Source organism: Raphanus sativus, chromosome 5 (genome assembly GCF_000801105.2).
Source record: "Raphanus sativus cultivar WK10039 chromosome 5, ASM80110v3, whole genome shotgun sequence".
Lineage (NCBI taxonomy): Eukaryota > Viridiplantae > Streptophyta > Magnoliopsida > Brassicales > Brassicaceae > Raphanus > Raphanus sativus.
Window position 1 is genome coordinate 7,931,600 of NC_079515.1, and position 23,117 is coordinate 7,954,716.

The following is a 23,117-nucleotide window of genomic DNA, read 5'->3' on the forward strand; positions in this document are numbered from 1 at the left end:
TTAGTTTCAAAACAAAATAAAAAAACGATACCCGAAAGGAACAACATGTACCTAAATGGACAGATAATGTTCATGTCTAAGTCTAACCAGTGTTTTGAAAACCGGATCGGACCGGCCGGTCGATCCGGTCCGACCGTGACTCGCTGAAGAAGCTGAGTCCGGTTTGGTTTAAAACCCGGATTTGATAAAAACCAGTAAAACCGGCTAAAACCCGGTAAAACCGGTGACCCGGTTTAATTTTAAAACACGGTTCTTAAAAATTAACATATAATTAAGTGTTTTTAAAAACATTGTGTCTAACTGATTTTATAAATTAATAAAAAAAACTCTTTCTATGTGTTTTGCTAAATTAAGTGAAATAGAAAGAGTTTTTTATACATAAATATTTATTTTTCATAATTAGTGTTATATATTTTAGATGTATCATAATATAACTAACGATATTCAAAAGACCTGGACCGAATCAGGTTACTGTATATGGCTATTTTTGCTACAAATATCCGAACTCGTTTTAGATACATTGGTTATTTAGATATTATTAGGTTTCAATACATCAGAATTGAATTCATCCAGATCCGGAATGACTCAACTCAAAATCCACACATAAGTTTATAATATTCAAGCGGGACTTGGTTTCAAAAAAAAAACGATACCCAAAAGAACAACATATACCTAAATGGACATATAATGTTCATGTCTAACTGGTTTTATAAATTAATAAAAATTTCTTTCTATGTGTTTGGCTAAATTAAGTGAAATAGAAAGAGTTTTTTTATACATCAATATTTATTTTTCATAATTAGTGTTACATATTTTAGATGTATCATAATATAAATAATGATATTCAAAAGATCTGGACTGAATCAGGTTATATGGCTATTTTTGTTACAAATATCCGAACCCGTTTTAGATACATTGGTTATTTAGATATTTTTAGGTTCATATACATCAGAACCGAATTCATCCAGATCCAGAATGACCCAACTCAAAATCCACACCTTAGTTTATAATATTCAAGCGGGAGTTGGTTTAAAAAAAAACGATACCCGAAAGGAACAACATGTACCGAAATGGACAGATAATGTTCATGTTTAACTGATTTTATAAATTAATAAAAGACTCTTTCTATGTGTTTGGCTAAATTAAGTGAAATAGAAAGAGTTTTTTATCAAGTAAAATAATTATATAGAGTGAAAAATTAAGTGACAATAATGGTAGCACCTTTTAATTATTTTGATTTTAAGTTATTATTTTATTCACAAAATCGTATCTTTGAACTATGTTTTTGGGTACGTAATTTTCCACCGATTGAAACTAAAATATTTTTTTTTAGTAAAATAAACTAAACCAAATGTTTAATCATATGTAACCCCTAATTATTTAACATTTTCCATTTTATAGTTAGCACAAAGTTAATATTGATTAACTAATAAATAAAAATATTCACTATTATTATTATGGTAATATAATTAATGATGTAAATTATTATTAAGGTAATATAATTAATTAAATTGTTAAACTAAGTGAAATATGGAAACATAATTAATAGATATTACTATTCAAGTATCCAAACAAATTTCATTAAGACTAATATTCAAGTTTCCAAACATTCCAAATTTTTTTAATCCTCATATTCAAGTCTCCAAACACTCCCATTTATAGATATTATAGGCAAAGATAGGAAAAATTAGTTATCATACTTTGACAAAAATTTTAAAAATATTTATATAATTTATTGTATAAGGAATGCGAAAATATTAGTGATCCAAGTAATGAGGATTCGTAGGAGATACGTGAGTTATTAAGTTAGCGAATAGCAATATATGTGGAAGATAGATGAGTAGATTTTGTCAAGTAAGTAGTTGACTAATATATTTGGTGCCATTAATTCAAACTTGGTGAGGAATTCATGTGGTATACTCAAATAGATTGTGCTATTAATCCGGTTTAATAGATTTTCGTCAACTATTTACGGTTTGATCATTAAAAATATAATATACTAATAAAACTTCACTATAATTAATTGATAATTTGGTGTAAACATCATCTGAACAATTATAGATTTTTATCTGGACTATTAATTACACATTTGCGGAGCACAGATGTTTGTTGATGCACTCTAATAATCAAATTGGTTCATCTTTAATTATTTCGGATTGACATGGCATTTTCGTGATCAAGCAGGATTATTCAAGCACTTATACATCATATATAAAACACAAACCAAAGTATTTGAAACAGTACTCTGATGACAAACACGATTGTTTAAGCTCTGTCTTTTGGCTATCATGTTATGAAATTCTGTTTTTTTTTTTTTAATTTTAAGACGACCAAGTAGAGTGAGGTATCAGAGTCAATTTTTGTATACGGAAGAATTTAATTAGATTAGCTTGTTAGTAAATTTATGGCGTGCATATTCTTAACAAAAAAGAGCAATAGTATTAATTACAGGCTATCCATGTTACCAAACACTTTTTTTTTAAATTTCTATACATGTTTCCAAACGACTCTATTTTGTACTTCAACTTTAATAATATAGACTAGATTTTGACCCGCACGCCCGTGCGGGTATATATTAAAATTATATTGCTACTTTTTAATGTCAATATCAAAGATAGATAAAAAAATTAAATCTGAAGAACCGAACCGATCACGATCCGAAAGAGTAATATCAAATCTGAACCAAGATTGATTAAATATCTAAATTATTCAAAATTTTGATATTTAGACAACTGAAACCATAACCAATTCAAACCGAAGTACTTTGGATATCAAAATTTATCCGAAAAAGATTTATAGACTTATATATATTTTAAACATTCAGAATATATATGATACTTTTAGGTTGGTTTAAATACTTAGAAATATATAAAAATGGTCAAATATAAATATTTAACATAGTGGAAGTTCACTCAAAACACCAAAAATATTTAAAATAATTATTGATTTTTGACCCAAAATTTAAACCAAACCAATTTATATATTAAGTTTAGGTATTATGACATATGTTATACAGATTTATATACAATATTTTATTTTATTCATAGATTTTAAGAAATTCAAAATATATAATAAATTTTAAAAAATAATTTAAATGGGTTATCCGAACCAAACCCGCAAAGATCCAAATATAATTTGAAATGAAATTTAGAAATATCTGAACGGGACTGAAATCTTTGATCCCGGAAACCCAAAACCCAAACAGATCCGAAACGAACCCGAATGGATACATGAACGCCCAGCCCTAGCCATAATTCGAACCAAAATTAAGACATATATGAATGTGACTGAAATCTTTGACCCTAGAAACCTGAAACTCAAACAGATCTGAAACGAACCGGAATAGATACATGAACACCCATCCCTAGTCACTATTATGTATCATATATATGTCATCATATAATTAATTGTACTGGTCCATCATATAAATAATCATATAATCAATAGTATTTTATATGTACCATCTTGTAAATAATCATATGTATATATTCTTAAAGTTTAATGTGAAATGTAAAAACCATAGTTTAAGTTGGTATATGAAATTAATCTTTTGTTATATTTTTTTATATATATTGGAAAAACTGATATAATGGATTTCCAATTTTTGTTAATAACATAAGCCATTACTTTTTTCTTCTTAATATACTTTTATCCATGTCTCAAAATTTTAATTTTTTGCATTAGTTCTCTATGAATTATTATTAATTTTAAAATATGTTTTCTTTTTGAAAATTGAACTCTTAAATTTTTTATATTTGACTAAACTAAATAAGGTAATAATATTGTTTTTAAATTTTTTTTATATAATATATTATTTATATTTCGGTTTGTGTTTTTATTTTCACCATAAAATGTAAATAAAAATAATTGTAAATATAGTGACAGAATTATAAATACAAAAAAATATAGAAAGAATGTTGTTTAATTTACTGTAAAAATAATGGCTAAATTTTTAAATAAAAAGAAGTATTAAATATGTTATTAATGTTTCTAAACAATTCTCATTTGTTATTAATTTATTAAAAATAAAATGGCTAAATGTGTAAATAAAAGAAAGTATACATCTCTACTATCCATGTTTCCAAACATATTTTATTTATTCTAATATCCTTATTTCTAAACAATCCAATTGTGTACCTCAACTTTAATAATATAGATAGATGATTGACTATATTTTTGTATATAGGAAGTGTTTTGAAAGAGAATTTATCGAAAGTTGTTATATGGAGAGTGCGTAGAGTTAGGAAAATATATTGGAAACAGATTTGTAATTTAATTTTCGAACATTTAATTAGAAAAATCTCAGCTCAGCTCCACGGTTTAGAAAAAAATATCATTGTGAACTGATATGGGCCATAAAAATAGGTAAGCCCAATAATGGTTAGATGGAAACGAAATTTCGGTTAGAAAAAATGGAAGCAAAATGACAGGGTATGACAATGACATTCATTTGTAATTTTTGTGCAACTATTAGGGCTTAAATCTATTTGTACTTCAGCTTTAATAGTTTAGATGAGTGATGAAAAACTTCTAGAAGATCAAAATTATCTAAAAGCATCTCCAAATTGTCATAAACCATGATTATATCGTGACTATGGTCTTTAATTAAATTAACTACGAGAAAGCGAAGGATTAGAGAAAACGACGCCGTTACGAAACCGAAGGAACGAACCAGTAAGCGAATTTCCCAAAATACCCCTATGGTTGGTTTTTCAGTTCCACCTCAAGGATCGTTTTCCTTAACATCCATCAGCCGCTTCCTTTGTACTCTCTCTTTCTTAAGAGCATTTTCTCTCTCGTTAACGGCAAAAAAAAAAATGGTTAGCGACTCGGACCTGGTGACCCGACTCCGAGAGATTCTCCGTAGCTCCGACCTCGAAACGACGACTCCGGCAACCGTCCGGCGTCAACTGGAGGCGGATTTCGGTGTGGAATTGACGGATAAGAAGGCCTTCATCAGAGATCAAATCGATGCTTTCCTCGAGAGCAATGGCGGAGGAGCTGGAGAAGAAGAGAATCCAGATAGCCCCCCTAAGGCTGAAGAAGATGCCGATGAAATGACCAAAGAAGGCGATGGAGAAGAAGAAGAAGACGATGAAGAGAAGGAAGAAAGGTAAATCTCTTTTATGTTATTACTGATTTGTAAATTTATCATTTCTTTGTATGATTTGAATCGAAGGATATCATTACACAACCCAATCAAAAATGTTTTCCGACAATAAACATAGGTTTAACTGAGTCGAATTGAGTTTTAAGGGATTAATTAGTTGTTAAGGAAAAGAGATTAAACGTTGTTGTGTTAAATGTGTGAATGAATTAGGCCAGTAAAGGCTAAGAAACGAGGTGGTGGTGGATTCGCCAAAGTATGTCAGCTTTCTCCTCACCTTGAGAAGTTTCTTGGTTCCTCTCAGTTAGCTCGCACTGAGGTAAGTGTTGATCTTTTTTTGTAGAATGGTTCAGATATGTTTTGTTGGATTAATTAATTATTTACTCTCTCTGTGTTTTGTTGCGTATGTGTTATTAGGTTGTGAAGAAAATGTGGGCATATATTAAAGAGAAAGACTTGCAAGACCCAAAGGATAGAAGGAAGATACTCTGTGATGAGTCTCTGCATTCCTTGTTCCATGTCAAGTCCATTAACATGTTTCAGATGAACAAGGCGTTAGCCAAGCATATCTGGCCCTTGGGTGATGATGGTACCTTTCCTTTTCATTTACTACTCTGCATGCATAAATTCATAGTATTTTTAACTAAACTTGGGGGATAGAGTAGTGTTTATGACAATCATAGAGCTCTGTTTTAGACTGTATTCCTGACTTCTTTATGGACTCTCAGTCACTCAATGCTGCTTCTGGTACACACATTAGAGTGTATGTTATCTTATCCATCCATATTCTTCCTGTTCCTGTCAACCATTTGTCTTAAATACTTAAATCTCTTGATTGCCTAATCATGTTTGATTGTGTGTTAATCTATGAGTCAGCCCTTAGATTTAATACATTGGTGTTTTTTTTATGTTAGGGGGAACTGACTAAGTACTATGAAATTATTCTTTTTTCTCAGGGTGTGTAACCAGTGTGAAAGAAGAAGAAGATGAAGGTGATGCATCAGGGGAAAGAGACGAGAAAGAGGACAAAAACGAAGAAGTGGAAGAGGATAACGAAGAAGAAAGTGAAGAGGAAGTCAGGAGTTTGCGTAAACGCAAGAGAAAGAAGTTAGCTTTCTATTTCCCTCTCACTTCTTGTATTGTCCAGCTAGTTAATCACCCACCTTGATTGCCCATCAACTAAGTTTACTCTAAATCAAATAGGCCAGCCAAGTCCGAGGAGAAGCCCAAGAGGAAAGGAGGTGGTGGATTTGCTAAAGTTTGCAGCCTCTCGCCAGAGCTTCAGGCTTTTACTGGGATGACAAAATTAGCCAGGACAGAGGTACATGTCTCTCACACGAGTTGAAATCAGCTTCTCTTCATCCCTTGTTTTTTTTTTTTTTTGACATTTTGTCTGGTTGTTTCAGGTTGTGAAAATGCTTTGGAAGTACATAAAAGAGAACAATTTGCAAGATCCAAAGGATGGACGCACAATCATCTGCGACGAATCATTGAGATCTCTGTTCCCTCTCGAGTCCATCAATATGTTTCAAATGAATAAACATCTAACCAAGCACATATGGCCTTTAGAGGATGATGCAGGTACTTTGATGACTGGTAGTCTTGGTACCTTCTTACATGGCCTTTTAAAACCGTATTCTAATCTGTTACTCGTCTCTGGTCTAGGAGAATCAGCTGGCTCTAGCTCTCCAAAAAATGGAAAGCTAAAAATGGAAACAGAGGAAGGAGGTAAGAAAGCTAGATGAATTTCAATTTGTTCATTTTTTTACATCAAGGTTTAAACAGAGTATGTACATTCGGTTAGACACAGAGAGTGAAGAACTAAACGAGAATGAAGAAAAGCCAAAGAAGGAAGGTTGTGGTCTTCTTGCTCCACTTCCACTTTCAGATGCTCTTATCAAGTTCTTGGGTGATGGAGGAGAAAGCTATTTGTCGAGGGCAGATGTGGTAAAGAGATTGTGGGAGTACATAGAACAGAATGATCTTCAGGTTTTCTATTTGCTCTCTGCACTGCTTCTTTTTTTTTTTACTCAAAACTGCTTCCTTTACATTTTTTTTATTTCATAAACTTAGGATCCTTCTGATAAGAGGAGAATCATATGCGATGAGAAGCTGAAAGAACTCTTTGAAGTTGATTCATTCGAGGACATATCAGTCTCAAAACTCCTGACCAGCCACTACATCAAGATCGAACAATGACTTTGAAGCCCTCTTTCCAATGCGGATGGGAGACTTATATTTCGGAACAGTAGAGGTCGGTTCAGGACTTTAAACTCGGCAAAGCCATAGAGTCAAAAGACTAAAAAGGTAATTGCATTTTGAGACTTGGAAGCATATGCGTTTTCTGAATTTGCTTGCAAGTGCATCCTTTTGAAGTGATCTCAAATGTTGTCTTTTTGGTATATAGTGACAAAACTAGAATGGATATGTTTTGAGACAAAACTAATTGTTTTAGTCATTTCCTCTTTTTTTATCGTAGACCATAAAAGTACACATCACTTTTGTCTTAATGATACAAAACATTATCGTTCTTGTTGACGTTTCTGCATTTTGTTTTGCTTGCATCTGTTCACAAGGATTTGTCCACTAAAGCTGATATAAAATATGCTTAGTGGTTGGTTAACGAACTCTCACCAGCCTATCAATGCAGTCATAGCCTTTTTGTTTACGTCCAAAGTGTTCTAAATAAGGTAATTAAGGATTAGTTTTCATCAGATCTTCTAAAGAATTAACGATGACATATGAATCTATAAACAAGAAATCATAATGGCTATCTTCTATAATATTCTGCAGCGCAAAGACTCCGATCTATAACCTCCTCATTCACTAAGTGTCCTGAAACATAATTACACAAGAATGTTGTTCGCAAGTTTAGTGATCGTATATTTAACTAGATTTTGATCAGCCCAGATTTGTTTTCGAAATTAAATAAACTATTTAAAATAAATTTTATATAAAATAGTGTATAGGTTTGGACACATTTATCTCGAACCGTAAACCAGACTATACCAAACTGAAAAAATGAAAAAAATACTGAATTAGATTTCATAAATAATCGAACAAATTATATATTTCTGTAACTGAAAAATTGAAACCAAATCGAAAATCAAATGGATATCTAAATTTTTAGAATACAAATTATATATTTACCAATATTAATTATATGTAATTTCTAAATAATCAAATATTTTAAAAATACTATTTATAAATCTATTTACCCAAATATTTTTATTCAAAATATTAAAAATTGTCTGAACTTTATGATATTTTTATTCGAAGAACCCAGATTACTCGATATTTAAACTGAAAACTATAAATTATCCGATATTTTTATCTATAAGTCCGTAATTACCTAGAAACCCAAAATCAGAGGGGAACTGAGTAAAAAAAAAGAGAGGAACTGAGCTAGATCTAAAGTTTCTTTACATACTAACTGGTTCCCAACTTTGGTAATGAACCAAACTAAAAAACGAAAACAACCTAACTAAAACCAAAATACATGAATGGTTCCTAAATTTCTAAAACCAAAACACCTAAAAACCAAAATACTCAAACCAAAACCAAATGATGGGGACAATCAAGGACTCCGTCCCGCACCCCCGAAAGAAAGTCTCAACCATAACCACATTCCTTTTACGACTAATAATGCATTTACATTTAAATGGTGCGAAGAAAGCATTCTATTTTTACAAATTTGTTAACTTTTTTTAGTGGTTACATGTGGTTTATAGATGAATTAAGATAATCAGTGTTTTTATATCTGATTTGGATCCACGATCAAACAAGTAAACCCGTATATAATCAAGATTGGATTATATTCTTCCTGTAGTATTCTATTCGAGATTCTACCAATTGATATTTTTCACAAAATTCGATATTTAATGAATATTAATTCAAAATCGATAAAACTTAAAAACTCGCCATTGACTCGTGAATCGACACCGTTAACCTAGCAAAAACCCAAAAAAATTTATACAATTTTTTTCCGAAAAAAGTTGATTAAACTTCTCATATACTTTATAATAGTTCATAAAACTGAATAGATTGTTTAATTTGTCATGTAAAGTAATTGTATATATGTTATGCATTTCAGTTTATAGGTTTTTTTATTGATAAATACTATTACAATTTTAATGTAAATAATTTATTTCTTTTTTAGAAGCATACAATTTAGAATTATTAATAAAATCAAATTTATGATTACTGGAATGAATTTTCATAATGTATCATAGATGCAATGAAATAAATTAATGTGTATGTATAATTTGAATCCCAAAATCAAAAGACAAAAGTGTCATTAATGAAGATCAAATTTCCTTTAGAAGTTTAGGATATTTTTGGAAACTTGACATTTTAATTAAAGAGAAAATATGAATGTTTCTATTTTAATGGTATAGACTAGATTTTGATCCGCGTTTTCAAAACGCGGGACAATTTTTGAAACAAATCAAATTTATATGATTTAAGTTTGTATTCTTGATTGTGTATCTACATTTAAATGTTACACATGAAACATTATATCTAGTAATCAGAAATCCGGTCCGAACACACAATTAAACTGGCAATACCGATGATCATTTATGTAATCTGGTTTTTCTTTAACTCGTTATTTAAAAATTATATAAAACCTGCAAAAAACCGCTAAAACCTGTGACCGACTTTGGGTAGAACTGATGGATGACTCATTATGTAATACAGTTTGACTTACATTTTCATATTTAAAATATTATAATTCATGAATGTTTAGTTGAATGGTGGATATATTATGAATGTGATGCTCCAATTTAGCCATACAATTTTTAGTCAAATTAATTTATCATTTTGTTGTCATCGTAATCGATTAATATTTAAGATAATACATAATAAAATAGAAATAGATTTGAGCCTCAAACTATTTGTATACGATTATTACAATCTAGTGATTTAAGTTTAAAATAAATATAATCATTTATTTATTTTACTTTTATTGTTCACATATCTTAGAATTTATTTCGATATTTTTTGGGTTTATTTTGCATTTTGAATTTAATTTTATTATTCATATTAGATATTTAATTATTAATAAATTTTTAATTTATATTTAATAATAATTTTTATTATTAGATTTTACCTGTTCTTTAATTTTATTCAAAAAATTATCTATGATAACATTTGTCTTTAAAGTATATATATAGTTAAATTAAGATTTACATGAATATAATTTTATGAAAATAAGATAATTCATTTATATAACATGCCTTGTATCAAGTTTAATTATATTTTAAACTTCAAATTATAATACAAAATTATTTTAACTTTACATTGGTAAAAATATATTCTATTATTATATTTTTCAGCATCATTATATAAATTAAATATTGGCACTCAATCTGCCTCATACATGATAAATATATATTAAATTATTTTAAATATATAATTTAAATATATAAAATTATTTTTAAATATATATATATATATATATATATATTAAATATGAAATTTATATATATCTTGGTTTAATATTTGTTTAATAAGTTGGAGTATGTTGTAAAATTCATGAATATATTTTATTTTATTATTTTATGGTCTATAAAATAGTTAATAAATAGATTAAGTCATTTTATATTTATTAATTGGTGTATTAATTTAATTATTAATATAAGTTATGTATACATAAATGTTATAGAAATTTTATTTCTTGTCATATAAATGAAAAAATGTATCAATATTCGTTTTTAATAGTAGTTAATATTAATTATGATTTTTATTATTTAAGAATATATATTAAAAAGACATGTATATTTAAATTTTAAATAAAAGATAGTAAAATATATTTTCAAAATGTAATCTTACAAAAAGATACTTAAGAATATATGTTTAGATATCTTATTTTGAAAATATTTAAATAATTAATTAGATATGATATATATTTAATAATAACTATGTTAGTTATAGGAGAAATAATAGAAAGTTAAATAAATCTAATGATCCAACATAGACTCTTTGTAAGTAGATAAAAATGCACATGTTTTAATAGTATTGATTGATTGGTGTTATTTAATATATTGTTCCCATGTTACAGAATTTTCTAGATCTGTTCCTGACAACAATGGTTACTGGTTAACAGAAAATTGCATTTCTTCTCTTATAATTCTCCAGCTAAGCCACTCAAGGACCACATTGTGTGTTTTCTTTGATGGATCATCTTATGTGTTCTTCTAAATGGCTAAGATGAGTAGTGGAGATGAAAAGAAGAATTAAACAGATTGTTAAACATAACGAAATGGTACCCTAGATTGTGCAGAAGATTATGACAAAACAAGTTCTAAACTCTGATTTAACTGTGAAGCTGTGAACGTTTGTCATGTTTAATTGAGAACTTTATGTTAAAAAAAGAGACAAGATAAAACGCAAATATTTACTTGAGAACTTTGTCGATCTCGTGATCATAATTTTAAGACAAGGCTCATAAAAAAATACGTCAGAGCGATTTAACCATTCTTAGTTTGATCTATATGATAATTGGTTGAAATAAATATTTTTATATTTTATCGAAACAAATATTTAAAAAGGTAATCAATGTAATCTTAATAAAAGGTTCCAAATTATAAAGGTTGTAGAATATAGTTTAGTAATTATGTTTAAATTTTTTGACCCGGTACAAAATATTTCTGGCTCCGCCACTGCATGTTAACATGGTGGAAACAACAAAAAAATGCGATAATTTTTGTCACAAAATTAGTTATCGATATGGCAAGTGTGAATCATACAACGGATGTTGTTGTCATTTTCAAAATTAATAATTATATGTTTCTAAAATGATATGGGTCTAAGATAAGATGTAATGGTATATTTATACAAAATTGCCATTTTATAATAATTCAAAGAGGAAAAAATAAAAAGTTTAAACTAGCAATTAACAACACTAAAATTATAGAAAACATTATTTAAATTTCAAAATAAAGTAAAACTGTTTAAATTTTAAATTTAAATGTATTCAAAATCGAACATCAAATACTATTGTAAGAATATAAAACCTCATATGTGGCTACATACCAAAAATATATCAAAAACTTTATATCTGAAATAATTTTTCATGTAACTGATAACTATTTATGTATTTGTTGGAATCTTTGAGCATATTAAGTACTTATTCTATATTGGTTGCGAATTTCATATTTTTTTGTTGAGATGTTTGAGTTATCTACTCAAATTTTGTTTTCAGGTCGGATAAAATAAAAAGCCCAAAATACTATGTATTTATATATGATTCAATTCGGATTTATGTTTTTCGGATCTGTATGATTCAGTTTTTTTTGGTTTTGGTTTTGTACAGACCTAACTCTTCCACCCGATAACAAGAGCAATGAAATGTCCAAAGCTAAATAAATGAACATGAGCAAAAAAAATAATCTGAACATAAAACTCTGTAAGATAATAATCAGAAGTAAAATTTTGATATTTATATCTTATATGTGTGTCTCACTATTCTATAGAAGATTCATTATATTTTGGTGTTACAATCAGAAGATAATTTTTTTTACTGTTACGTAAATTTTAATATTCAGTTATTATTTTAAATAATTTCAAGTTACAACCATTAAAATGTATTAACATTTGTAGATTTTTTTTATGGGAAATTTAAATATTTGATTATTTTAAGAATAATATAAATCATTTTAAAATTTAACATAATTAAGTAAGAAATGTTCTCTATACTTTTGCTACTATATATCTGCAAGGAAATAATCTGGTTTTTTACTTAAGATCTTTGACCAAGAAAAATACTTATTTTGTGTATGTTTGTGTTATTATATATAATTTCTCTTTATTTTGATATATTTATATTTATCGAAAATTAGTAATATTTTGATGAGGAAAAAATTAACAGTTTAAGCTAGCAGCCAACAACTCTATTAATGATGAACACAATATTTAAATTTTAAAAATAAAATAAAATAAACATGTTTAAATTTAAATTTAAATTATTTATACTTAAACATCAAATGCAATTGTAAGAATATAATTTTTTTGTCAGCCAATTGTAAGAACATAAAAATCTCATATTTGACCAAATACCAAAAGATATGTAAGAAATTGTGTAACAGAGTTAATTATTCATGTAATGGATAATTATTTATGTATTTATCGAAAACTTTTGAGTATTTTAAGTATTTATTCCGTATTGGTTTTGAATTTGATATTTTATTGTTGAAATTTTTTAAGTTATCTACTTGAATTCATTTTTGGTTCGGATAAAAGCCAAACCCAATAAACTGTGTATTTATATAAGAATCGATTCAGATTCATTATCTTCGGATCTGTCGGGGTTCAGATTTTGGGTTTACTTTTTTGTCCACGCCTAACGCTTCCAGCTGATAACCAGAGAAATTAAATGACCTAGCTAAAAAAATGAACATGAGCAACAGAATAATCTAAAACCCAAATCTACAAGATAAAAGGCCAAAGTAAAATTTTGATATTTGTATTTAGATTTTTTATTTTTTTCTAGTCCCTACTCTCTACAGGATTCATCAGATTTTGATATTAAAATCATTTGATAGCAGAAAAGAATGTTTTTCATTTTTTGTAATTTTTTATTTCAACTATTAATACAAATAATTATTTTGGAGTTACAACCATTAACATTTATTAAAAATTCAAGAATTTATTTATGCAAATTTACAAATTTGACTATTTTTAAATAGTAAATTTTTATTTTTAAATTAAAACTAATTAGGTAAGAAATATTATCAATACTTATATTACTATACAATTGTATGGAAATAATCTGATTTTATACTCTACATCTTTGAACATGAGAATACCTATTTTGTATATGTTTGTGTCACTATATATAGTTTTACTTTAAATAAAGAGAAATTTATAAAACAGAACAGAAATATCATAACAATGGGTATCAGCATGAAAAACTTAGTCATATTTGTTATACTTGTCATTCACATAATCTCTTTTGTTTCTTGTCGTGCAACAACTGCTAATGCTCTAGGTTGGTTTTCTTATATCCACACTTTAACAATGGAGAGATAAAATACAAATTGGTCTAATAATTTTTTTTATTATATCTAGGTTTTGGCATAAATCAGGAAGCATATGACTGTTACGCGGGACCATGTGAAAATGGTGGAAACAACGAAACATGCGATAATTTTTGTCACAAAAATAATTATCGATATGGCAAGTGTGAATTATACAACGCATGTTGTTGTCATTCTTAAAGTTAATAATTATATGTTTCTAAAATGATATGGGTCTAAGATAAGATGTAATAGTACATTTATACAAAATTGCCATTTTATAAAAATTCAAAGAGGAAAAAATAAAAAGTTTAAACTAGCAATTAACAACACTACAAATATAGAAAACATTATTTAAATTTCAAAATTAAGTAAAATTTTTTAAATTTTAAATTTAAATTTATTCAAAATCGAACATCAAATACTATTGTAAGAATATAGAATCTCCTACGTGGCTACATACCAAAAATATATCAAAAACTTTATATCTAAAATAATTTTTCATGTAACTGATAACTATTTATGTATTTGTTGGAATCTTTGAGCATCTTAAGTATATTTTTAACTTTAAATTACACTGGTTAATATCGTTTATACCTTAATGAATTTTTACAAATAATTAAAACGAATTTTATATGGATAATATTAGATCTTTTAAAATAAGTCAATTCTTATATATTTTGTGGTTATCTTGAAATAATAATTTCCACAAAATTTAAATAATTATACATATAAATAAAAACAATTTTTTATTAATAATATTTTTTAAATAAGATAATTCTTATGTATATTTTGTTGTTATCTTGAAAAATTAATTTCCATTACAAATTTAAATAATTAACAGATAAAATAATGTAGATTTAAATACTAATTAAGCAAAACAATCATATAAATATATTTTCTAAAATATTTTTAATATGTAAGTATTTTTAAAAGGAATTTTATATTAATAATATTAGATATTTAAAAAATAAGACAATTGTTATATATTCTGTTGTTATCTTGAAATAATATTTTCATTACAAAATTGAAATAGTTAAGAGATAAAATAATTTATATTTACAATGGAGCTCTGAGGTTAAAATGGTTAATATCGTTTATAACCTTAATAAAATTTTATTTATATTTAAGACAAATTTTCTGTTGATAATATTCGATTTTTAAAATAATTTAATGTTTATATATTTTGTTGTTGTCTTGAAATAATCATTTCCACAAAAATTTAAATAATTATAAATATAAATAAAATCGGATTTTAAATTAATAATATTATATTTTAATTTTTTTTTATAATTCTTATATATTTTGTAGTTATCTTGAAATAATAATTTCCATTACAACTTTAAGTAACTAAGAGATAAAATAATTTATATTTAAATATTAATTAAGAAAAAAATATAAATATATTTCTAAAATAGTTTTAATATGTAAATATTTTTAATATGTAAATATGTTTTAAAATAATATTTTTAATTACAAAATTAAAACAATTAAGAGATAAAATATTTTATATTTATATTTAAATATTGACTAAGCAAAAATATTTGTTTAAATATATTTTCGATTTTTTTTAATATGTAAGTCTTTTTTAAAACAAATTTTATATTAATAGTATTAGATTTTTTAAAATAAGATAATTCTTATTTATTTTGTTGTTATTTTGAAATAATATTTTTAATTACAAAATTAAAGCAATTAAGAGATAAAATCATTTATATTTCAATATTGATTAAGCAAAAAAATTTATATAAATTATGCCCGCATGTGCGGACATAACACCTAGAATATATATGTTATGCATGAATTTTGCATTACTTATTAAGACATCCATTACTAATTAAAATATTACAATGATAAAATATTATAGTGATAAATTATTTTTTATGTTTTATTTGAAAATTTTTACGAGATTTTTTTAAAAATTCATAATAGTCTTTAAGTTTATAATATACGTACGAATAAGAACTTATAAAATGTATAAGTCTGCATGAAATTTAATTAATCTAAAGCAAAGATGTCCGGCCCAATCAAGAGTCCATAGATAACAGAAGAAATATTATGTTTTGCTCAAATGCCGATTTCGATTTCAGAGAGATCGTTTCTAGCATGGCATGAGAGCATTTCTCATTGTAATTATAAGAATTATCCAAAATCTAAATCATATTTTAAATAGAAAAATAAATCTTATGTATATTGTGTTTTAATCTGAAAAATATTTTTTAATAGAAAAGTTAATGATTGAAAAAAAGATATAATTTAATATCAATCAAGTCAATTTTTTTAATTTTATATAATTGAAAAGAGAATACTGAGTGATATTTAATATTTTTATTGATAATGAATATAATGCATATAGAACTTTTTCAAAAAAAAAATATTTCTAAGAATTTCAAATAAAAAATATACGATAATTTGTTAGAAAACGTAAATAGTTTATCATTATAGTTTTTTATTAGTAATAAATGTATAAAATGTTTAAGCCCACAATTACCAACTCAATTAAAATATAGACTTGGATTTTTAATCAAGTCGATTAGATCTAGTGGATTTATGCGTCTTAGTAACTTGTAAAAAATCATTTAAGCTAACCTCCAAAATGCATTCTTATATAGTTCTCCCCTGCCACCGACGAGTGATCCATTGAAGTTGTTCATGGAAGACATTGAAAATACTCAAAAAACTTTCTGGTAAATACGTCAAGATCCATGCATATCTTGTCTCTCTCAAGGAGGAGAAGAGTAAGATCAATGATCTCGACCTTCCTATCTCCAAACAATTCTTGGATCATGGTAATATATATTCATTTTGTCTAATTAATATCATAATATGTATGGATCCACATCATCCATCGATCATTTTATATAAATTATATGTTTTTAAAAATAGTCTAATGGCTTGAGAAGAAAAATAACTACATATTACTGATATTTTTTTTTTGTTTGTTGAAATATAAGCTATCAATACTCTTGAGGTGGAACATGATTTTGTTTCAGAAAAAATAAAGAATATACTGAATCAAACAGGAATTACCGAAGTTGACGTGTTGCCGGAAGAGATGACATGAGTCTTTCAGAACCCAAGCCTCAACCAAAATAACACTGTACCACAAGCACCACAGGTATCGATGCAAAGTCAACAAGGGTTTGAGCAACAAGGATTGGGACAACAAGGATTGGTACAACAAGGGCTGGTGGGGCAACAAGGATCACTGCAAACGAAACTTCAGCAGAAAACGCAACTGCTCCAACATCAAGTTATGCAACAACAACCCCAAGGATTTCAACAACCACAAATTAACCTATTTGCAACAGCAACCACGATGATTTCAGCTACAACTACAAATGTTTAAACAAATTTAAATGCAACAACGACAAGGATTAATGCAATCAAAAATGATGAAACCAAGTAAAATGCCACAACTTCAAGACTTAGTGCAGCAAACAGGGCAACAAGTATTTAAAGATCAGAAGAAGATGAAAACTTTACTTTTACTTGTTATTCAACTTGTCTTTTTACAATGACCATACATCGGTATATATACAACTTGAGACTCTTGTCTCCTAGCTAGGTCACGCAGTGACAGCACACAATTTTAAACAGCTAAATCTGTTAGCAGTATCAATCATGTGAGCTGGCTTGGTCGTACATCGAGCTCCCTTTCTGTTGGTCTTTGTCGTTAACGCTTCTGCGTATTTGACCGTTGAAGATGACTTGTCAATGGGCTTTGGTTTAGTGACTTGATCTCGGGCTTCTTGTCGCAGCCCATCCGTCTCCAAGCCCATATGACTATTACTCCCCCTCAAACTCAGAGGCGTTGGAACAGAGACACTGAGTTTGGACCTGAGATGATATAAGGAAGCTTGAGGTAATGACTTAGTAAACACGTCGGCAATCTGGAGAGACGCTGGTATGTGTTTTACTTCAAGCAGCTTCATAGCAACTCGTTCCCTGACATAATGAAAGTCAACTTCGAAATGCTTTGTTCGCTTATGAAATCTTGGATTTGCAGTGAGGCAAACTGCTGAAAGGTTGTCACAGAGCAACAACGGCATTTTCTGTTGCTGAAGCCCCATGATCTTGAGTAGATTCTGCATCCAAGCAATCTCAGAAGCTGCCATTGACATGGTCCTATACTCAGCTTCAGTTGAAGACTTCGAGACTGTGTCATGACGTTTAGCACACCAAGATATGATGTTAGAACCAAGATAAGTACAAAACCCACCAGTCGAACGTCTCGTCTCCTTGCAGCCAGCCCAATCACTGTCACTATAACATATCAGTGTAGAATTTGTGTTCTTGTTGATACTTATACCCATCTCCGTTGTACCTTTAACGTATCTCAGTACTCGTTTGAGAAGATTGTAGTCAGAGACGGTTGGCTGATGCATCTTTTGACAGATGTAGTTGACTAAGAACTGAAGATCCGGTCTTGTAAGAGTCAGATACTGCAGCTTTCCAGCCAAACTTCGAAAGTAGGACGGTTCTGGAAACACTTCATCTTCACCCGGAAGGTTGTCAAGCTTCATAGGCAGCGGTGTTGGCATAGGTGCGCAATCCTGCATCCCAGCAGAAACAAGCAAGTCTTGAGCATATTTTGCTTGATTGAGGAACAAACCTGTCTCTCTGTGATGAACTTGGATGCCGAGGAAATAGTGTATGTCACCCATGTCCTTCATCCGAAATTCAGAATTCAGACTTTGCAGTAGCTTCTTGATCAATGTTTCATTGTTGCTAGTGATGATCATGTCATCGACATAAAGAAGTAGGTATACAACGTCGGAGCCACGATGAAACACAAAGAGTGAGGGATCCGGGAAGCTACAGACGAAGCCAAACTGAAGAAGAAAAGCACTGAATTTGTCAAACCAAGCCCGCGGCGCCTGTTTGAGCCCATAGATGGCTTTCTTGAGCTTACAGACATAGTCAGGTCTTGATTGATCTTCGTAGCCAGGTGGTTGCCTCATGAAAACCGTCTCACTGAGGTCTCCATGCAGGAATGCATTTTGAACATCCAGTTGTCTAATCTTCCAATCTTTGCTCACTGCGACATGAAGAACAGTTCGTATAGTAGAGGTTCGAACCACCGGACTAAACGTTTCAAGAAAATCAACTCCTTCCTCTAGTTGATTTCCTTTTGCAACAAGACGAGCACGAAGCTTCAAAGGCGTACCATCTGCATTCAGTTTTTCTTTGTAAATCCAACCACAACCTATCGGATTCTGACCATCTTCAGGAGGAACCAATTCGAAAGTCTCAGTTTCTTCCATGTTTTCCATCTCTGTGTCCATTGCTCCATGCCAACCTTTGTCTTTCAAAGCCGCTTTGACTGATCTTGGAACTGGATAAGCACTTTTTACAGTAAACAAAGCATACTTTGGGTTTGGTTTACTGATTCCAGACCTTGCTCTCGTCGTCATTGTGTGTTGAGAAGCAGTGTCTGGAGGTTGAACAACCACAACCGGAGGTGGAGGCACTGGAGCAGGAGCAGCTTCTGGTTCATCATCATCTGAACTGGCTGAAGAATGGTGATCTTCTATCTGAGAGATCGGAGTTGACACTGGCGTTGGAGCTGTGAAACCGTGTGATCTCCGAGAAGGAAGATCTCCTTCAGGTGACAAAACAGAGACTAGAGCAGAGGGACCAGGAGCAAGTGCTGCTTTTTGCCAAGCACTTAGCAGAGATGACTCAGTCTTGTCATGATATTGACTGTACATGTCTGAGTAAGGGAAGCTTTGTTCATTAAACAGAACATGTCTGCTGATGTAAACTCTTCCCGTTGGTGGATAGTAGTAACGATAGCCCTTATATTTCTCGTTGTAACCAAGAAAAACACATGGCAGAGATTTTGGATCAAGCTTGTTACCCATGTAAGGTCTGAGATAAGGAAAACACTTGCATCCAAAGACTCGAAGAGATGTATACACCGGTGGTTTACCATATAACTTCTGATAAGGACTCTTCTTGTCTTCCAGAGATGACGTAGGAAGCAAGTTGCCAAGAAAAGCTGCTGTGAAAAACGCTTCAACCCACATGTGTTGTGGTGTTTTGCTTTGATAAAGCATGCTCAGACCAAGCTCACATATATGCCTGTGTTTTCTCTCCGCCAGTCCGTTTTGTTGAAGAGTATGTGGGCACGAGATCAAGTGTTTGATTCCACAGTTTAACAAATGTGTAGCGAACTGACGATTCACAAATTCTCCACCACCATATGACTGAAACTGAACCATCTTCGTCTGCAGTTGGTTTTTGACGAGACGCTGAAACTGTTTGAACACCTCAAAGAACTCTGACTTCAGCTTAAGAGGGTAAAACCATGTGAACCGAGAGTAGTTGTCTACGAAAATGACATAATATTTAAAACCTTGAGGTGAAACAATAGGACTTGGACCCCACAAATCACAGTGAACTTTCTCCAAAGGTTTACTTGTAACAGTTTCAGAAGATAAAAATGGGAGTTTGCAACTCTTCCCAAGCTGACATGCATCACAAAACAACTGAGTCTCTCTCTTATTCAAAACAATAAACTTATTGCTGGCTAAAAGTTGAAGAATGTCCTTGTGAGGATGGCCAAGCCTTTGATGCCACACCCCATCACTTGTAGCTTGTTGCCTCGAAGAGTAAAAAGCTTGAAATCTTGCATCCTTCAACATGTAAAGATCTTTATGCCTTGTTTCTTGCGCTATCACTTTGTTTGTTCCCTTGTCCTTTACAAACACACAAGCATCATCAAAAGAGATCACACAAGGGTAGTCTGATGTGAGTTTCGAAACTGACAACAAAGATTTCGTGATTCCTGGACATACAAGCACATCATCAAGAGGCAATATACCTTGTGAAGTGTGTAAGTCCACGGAACCCACATGAGTGATAGGCAGGAAATCTCCATTGCCAACTATAACCTGGTCATTACCTGCATAAGGCTCTGCAGACTGCAACTGAGATTCGCTGTTGGTGATGTGAGCTGTCGCCGCTGAGTCTGGATACCAGTCACCACCAGAGCGTTGTTCCTGATCTGACAGTTTCATTGCAGCCAGAGCATTGTGTGTTGTTGCCGCTCCATCATAGTCCTGATCAAACCGGTTGTAGCAACGCACTGCAGTATGACCGACACGACCACAAATCTGACATGTAGGTCTCGAGTTTCCACCACCATTACCAGCAAACTGTTGACTGAATCCTCTTCCTCTTGTGGAGTAAGTGTTAGAACCTCGTCCTCTGTAACCTCCTCTGTTACTGGTGCCTCCTCTGCCTCTGGGAGCATAGCCTCGTCCCGCATGATATGCAAGATGAGGGTTTGGTTCTGACATCTGACTCTGAGCACGCAACTTGTCATCAAATGTAGTGAGTTTAAAGGCAGCATCTTCATAACTCATCGCAGTAACAGAGTCCATCGAGTGTTCTATCACGGTACAGATCGACTCAAACTCTTTTCCTAGACCAGCTAACGCACCATATATGATTTCTTGTTCAGACAAAGGACATCCTATGGAGTCTAACTGGTCACAGATACTCTTAACTTCATTCAAGTACTCAGACATGGTCTTTTGGCCCTTAGTCATACCTTGGAGTTTACGTTGCAGATCTAGCCTTCTCGTCGCGGATACTCTGTTATACTTCTTCCCAAGAGTAAACCACACATCGTACGCAGAGTTCAGACCATAGACTGCACGCAAAGCTTCTTCGGTAAGTGAACCAAACAGCCACGCCATGATGAGTTGATCTTTGCGAATCCACTTGACAAACTCTGGATTCGCTTGCTCGACTTCTTCTTCACCGTTGCGAACCGTGACGGTAGCAGGAGGACGAGGGGTGCTTCCATTGACAAACCCCAACAACGATTGACTTGAGAGAAACGACTCGAACTGGGTCTTCCACAACAGGTAGTTCGTAGCCGACAACTTCAGAGTGACGCAGTGAGTGATACTCAGCGTCGGAACGGAAAACGGATCTGTGTCTTCCATTGCTCTGATACCATAAAGATCAGAGAGACAGAGACAAAGAGAAGATGAAAACTTTACTTTTACTTGTTATTCAACTTGTCTTTTTACAATGACCATACATCGGTATATATACAACTTGAGACTCTTGTCTCCTAGCTAGGTCACGCAGTGACAGCACACAATCTTAAACAGCTAAATCTGTTAGCAGTATCAATCATGTGAGCTGGCTTGGTCGTACATCGAGCTCCCTTTCCGTTGGTCTTTGTCGTTAACGCTTCTGTGTATTTGACCGTTGAAGATGACTTGTCAATGGGCTTTGGTTTAGTGATTTGATCTTGGGCTTCTTGTCGCAGCCCATCTGTCTCCAAGCCCATATGACTATTAGTGTTCGGTCCACAAGATGAGGAGAAACGTCCTTTGTAGTTTGGTTTCTTTCATGACGAGGAGATACAAATACTAGAGTTTTTTTAAAGGCAACGAGGGTTATTGTGACGAGTTATTTTGTTCTCTTTCATTTACTCTTATGTTTTACATGTTTTCATATTTCACTAAAACTCTTTCTATTCCGGTAGAAAAAGTTATTTTTTTGGTTTTAACCTAATTCGAAATCTTTTTACAACTCTTATGCATTTTCTGAATTTGCTTGCAAGTACATTCATTTCAATCGAAGTTTGGCTATAAGCTCAACTCATTCCCGTGATACATTCTGGTGAAATTACACGAAAATAGACAACACGGTTAAATCTAGATACTGGATAGTAAGAAACTTGTTGGAAACAGAGGAAGAGACGGAGATCCTAGAATCCAGTATAACTAAACTCCAAAAACATTTACTTGAAAGATTAAAGCTCCCCAGAAGATACATCATTTATATGGAAATTGATAACAGGACATGTGACTGTGATACGAAACCTCACACGTCAAAATATGAGATGTGATAATTATTATTCGAGATGTGGTGAGTCAGAAGAAACTATTTCTCATGCTATATTTGAATGTCCTCCAGCTCTACAAGTGTAAATCTCTACCAGCAACACCATTTAGTCCGAACAC

The 23,117-nt window shown here is 30.7% G+C and overlaps 1 protein-coding gene across 2 annotated transcripts; it reads left to right on the forward strand.

The window, feature by feature from the left end:
- The first annotated feature begins 4,731 nt into the window (after nt 1–4,731).
- Nucleotides 4,732–7,637, forward strand: LOC108856931 (uncharacterized). Of its 2 annotated transcripts, none has more exons than XM_018630837.2 (9): nt 4,732–5,113; nt 5,321–5,426; nt 5,525–5,696; nt 6,064–6,214; nt 6,311–6,428; nt 6,514–6,688; nt 6,773–6,835; nt 6,918–7,096; nt 7,181–7,637. In XM_018630837.2, exons 1-9 carry the CDS (start codon nt 4,818–4,820, stop codon nt 7,304–7,306), a joined length of 1,386 nt encoding a protein of 461 aa, XP_018486339.2. In that variant the 5' UTR covers nt 4,732–4,817; the 3' UTR covers nt 7,307–7,637. The 2 variants fall into 2 exon arrangements, with proteins under 2 accessions (XP_018486339.2, XP_018486338.2); XM_018630836.2 differs by having other exon boundaries at nt 4,733–5,113; nt 6,912–7,096.
- Nucleotides 7,638–23,117: the final 15,480 nt, after the last annotated feature.

Bases quoted from the DNA above. Each gene is read 5' to 3' on its own strand.
- LOC108856931 (XM_018630836.2), top strand. From the start codon at position 4,818: ATGGTTAGCGACTCGGACCTGGTGACCCGACTCCGAGAGATTCTCCGT. The intron at 5,697-6,063 runs GTACCTTTCCTT...CTTTTTTCTCAG, and splicing joins CTGGCCCTTGGGTGATGATG to GGTGTGTAACCAGTGTGAAA. The intron at 6,429-6,513 runs GTACATGTCTCT...TGGTTGTTTCAG, and splicing joins CAAAATTAGCCAGGACAGAG to GTTGTGAAAATGCTTTGGAA.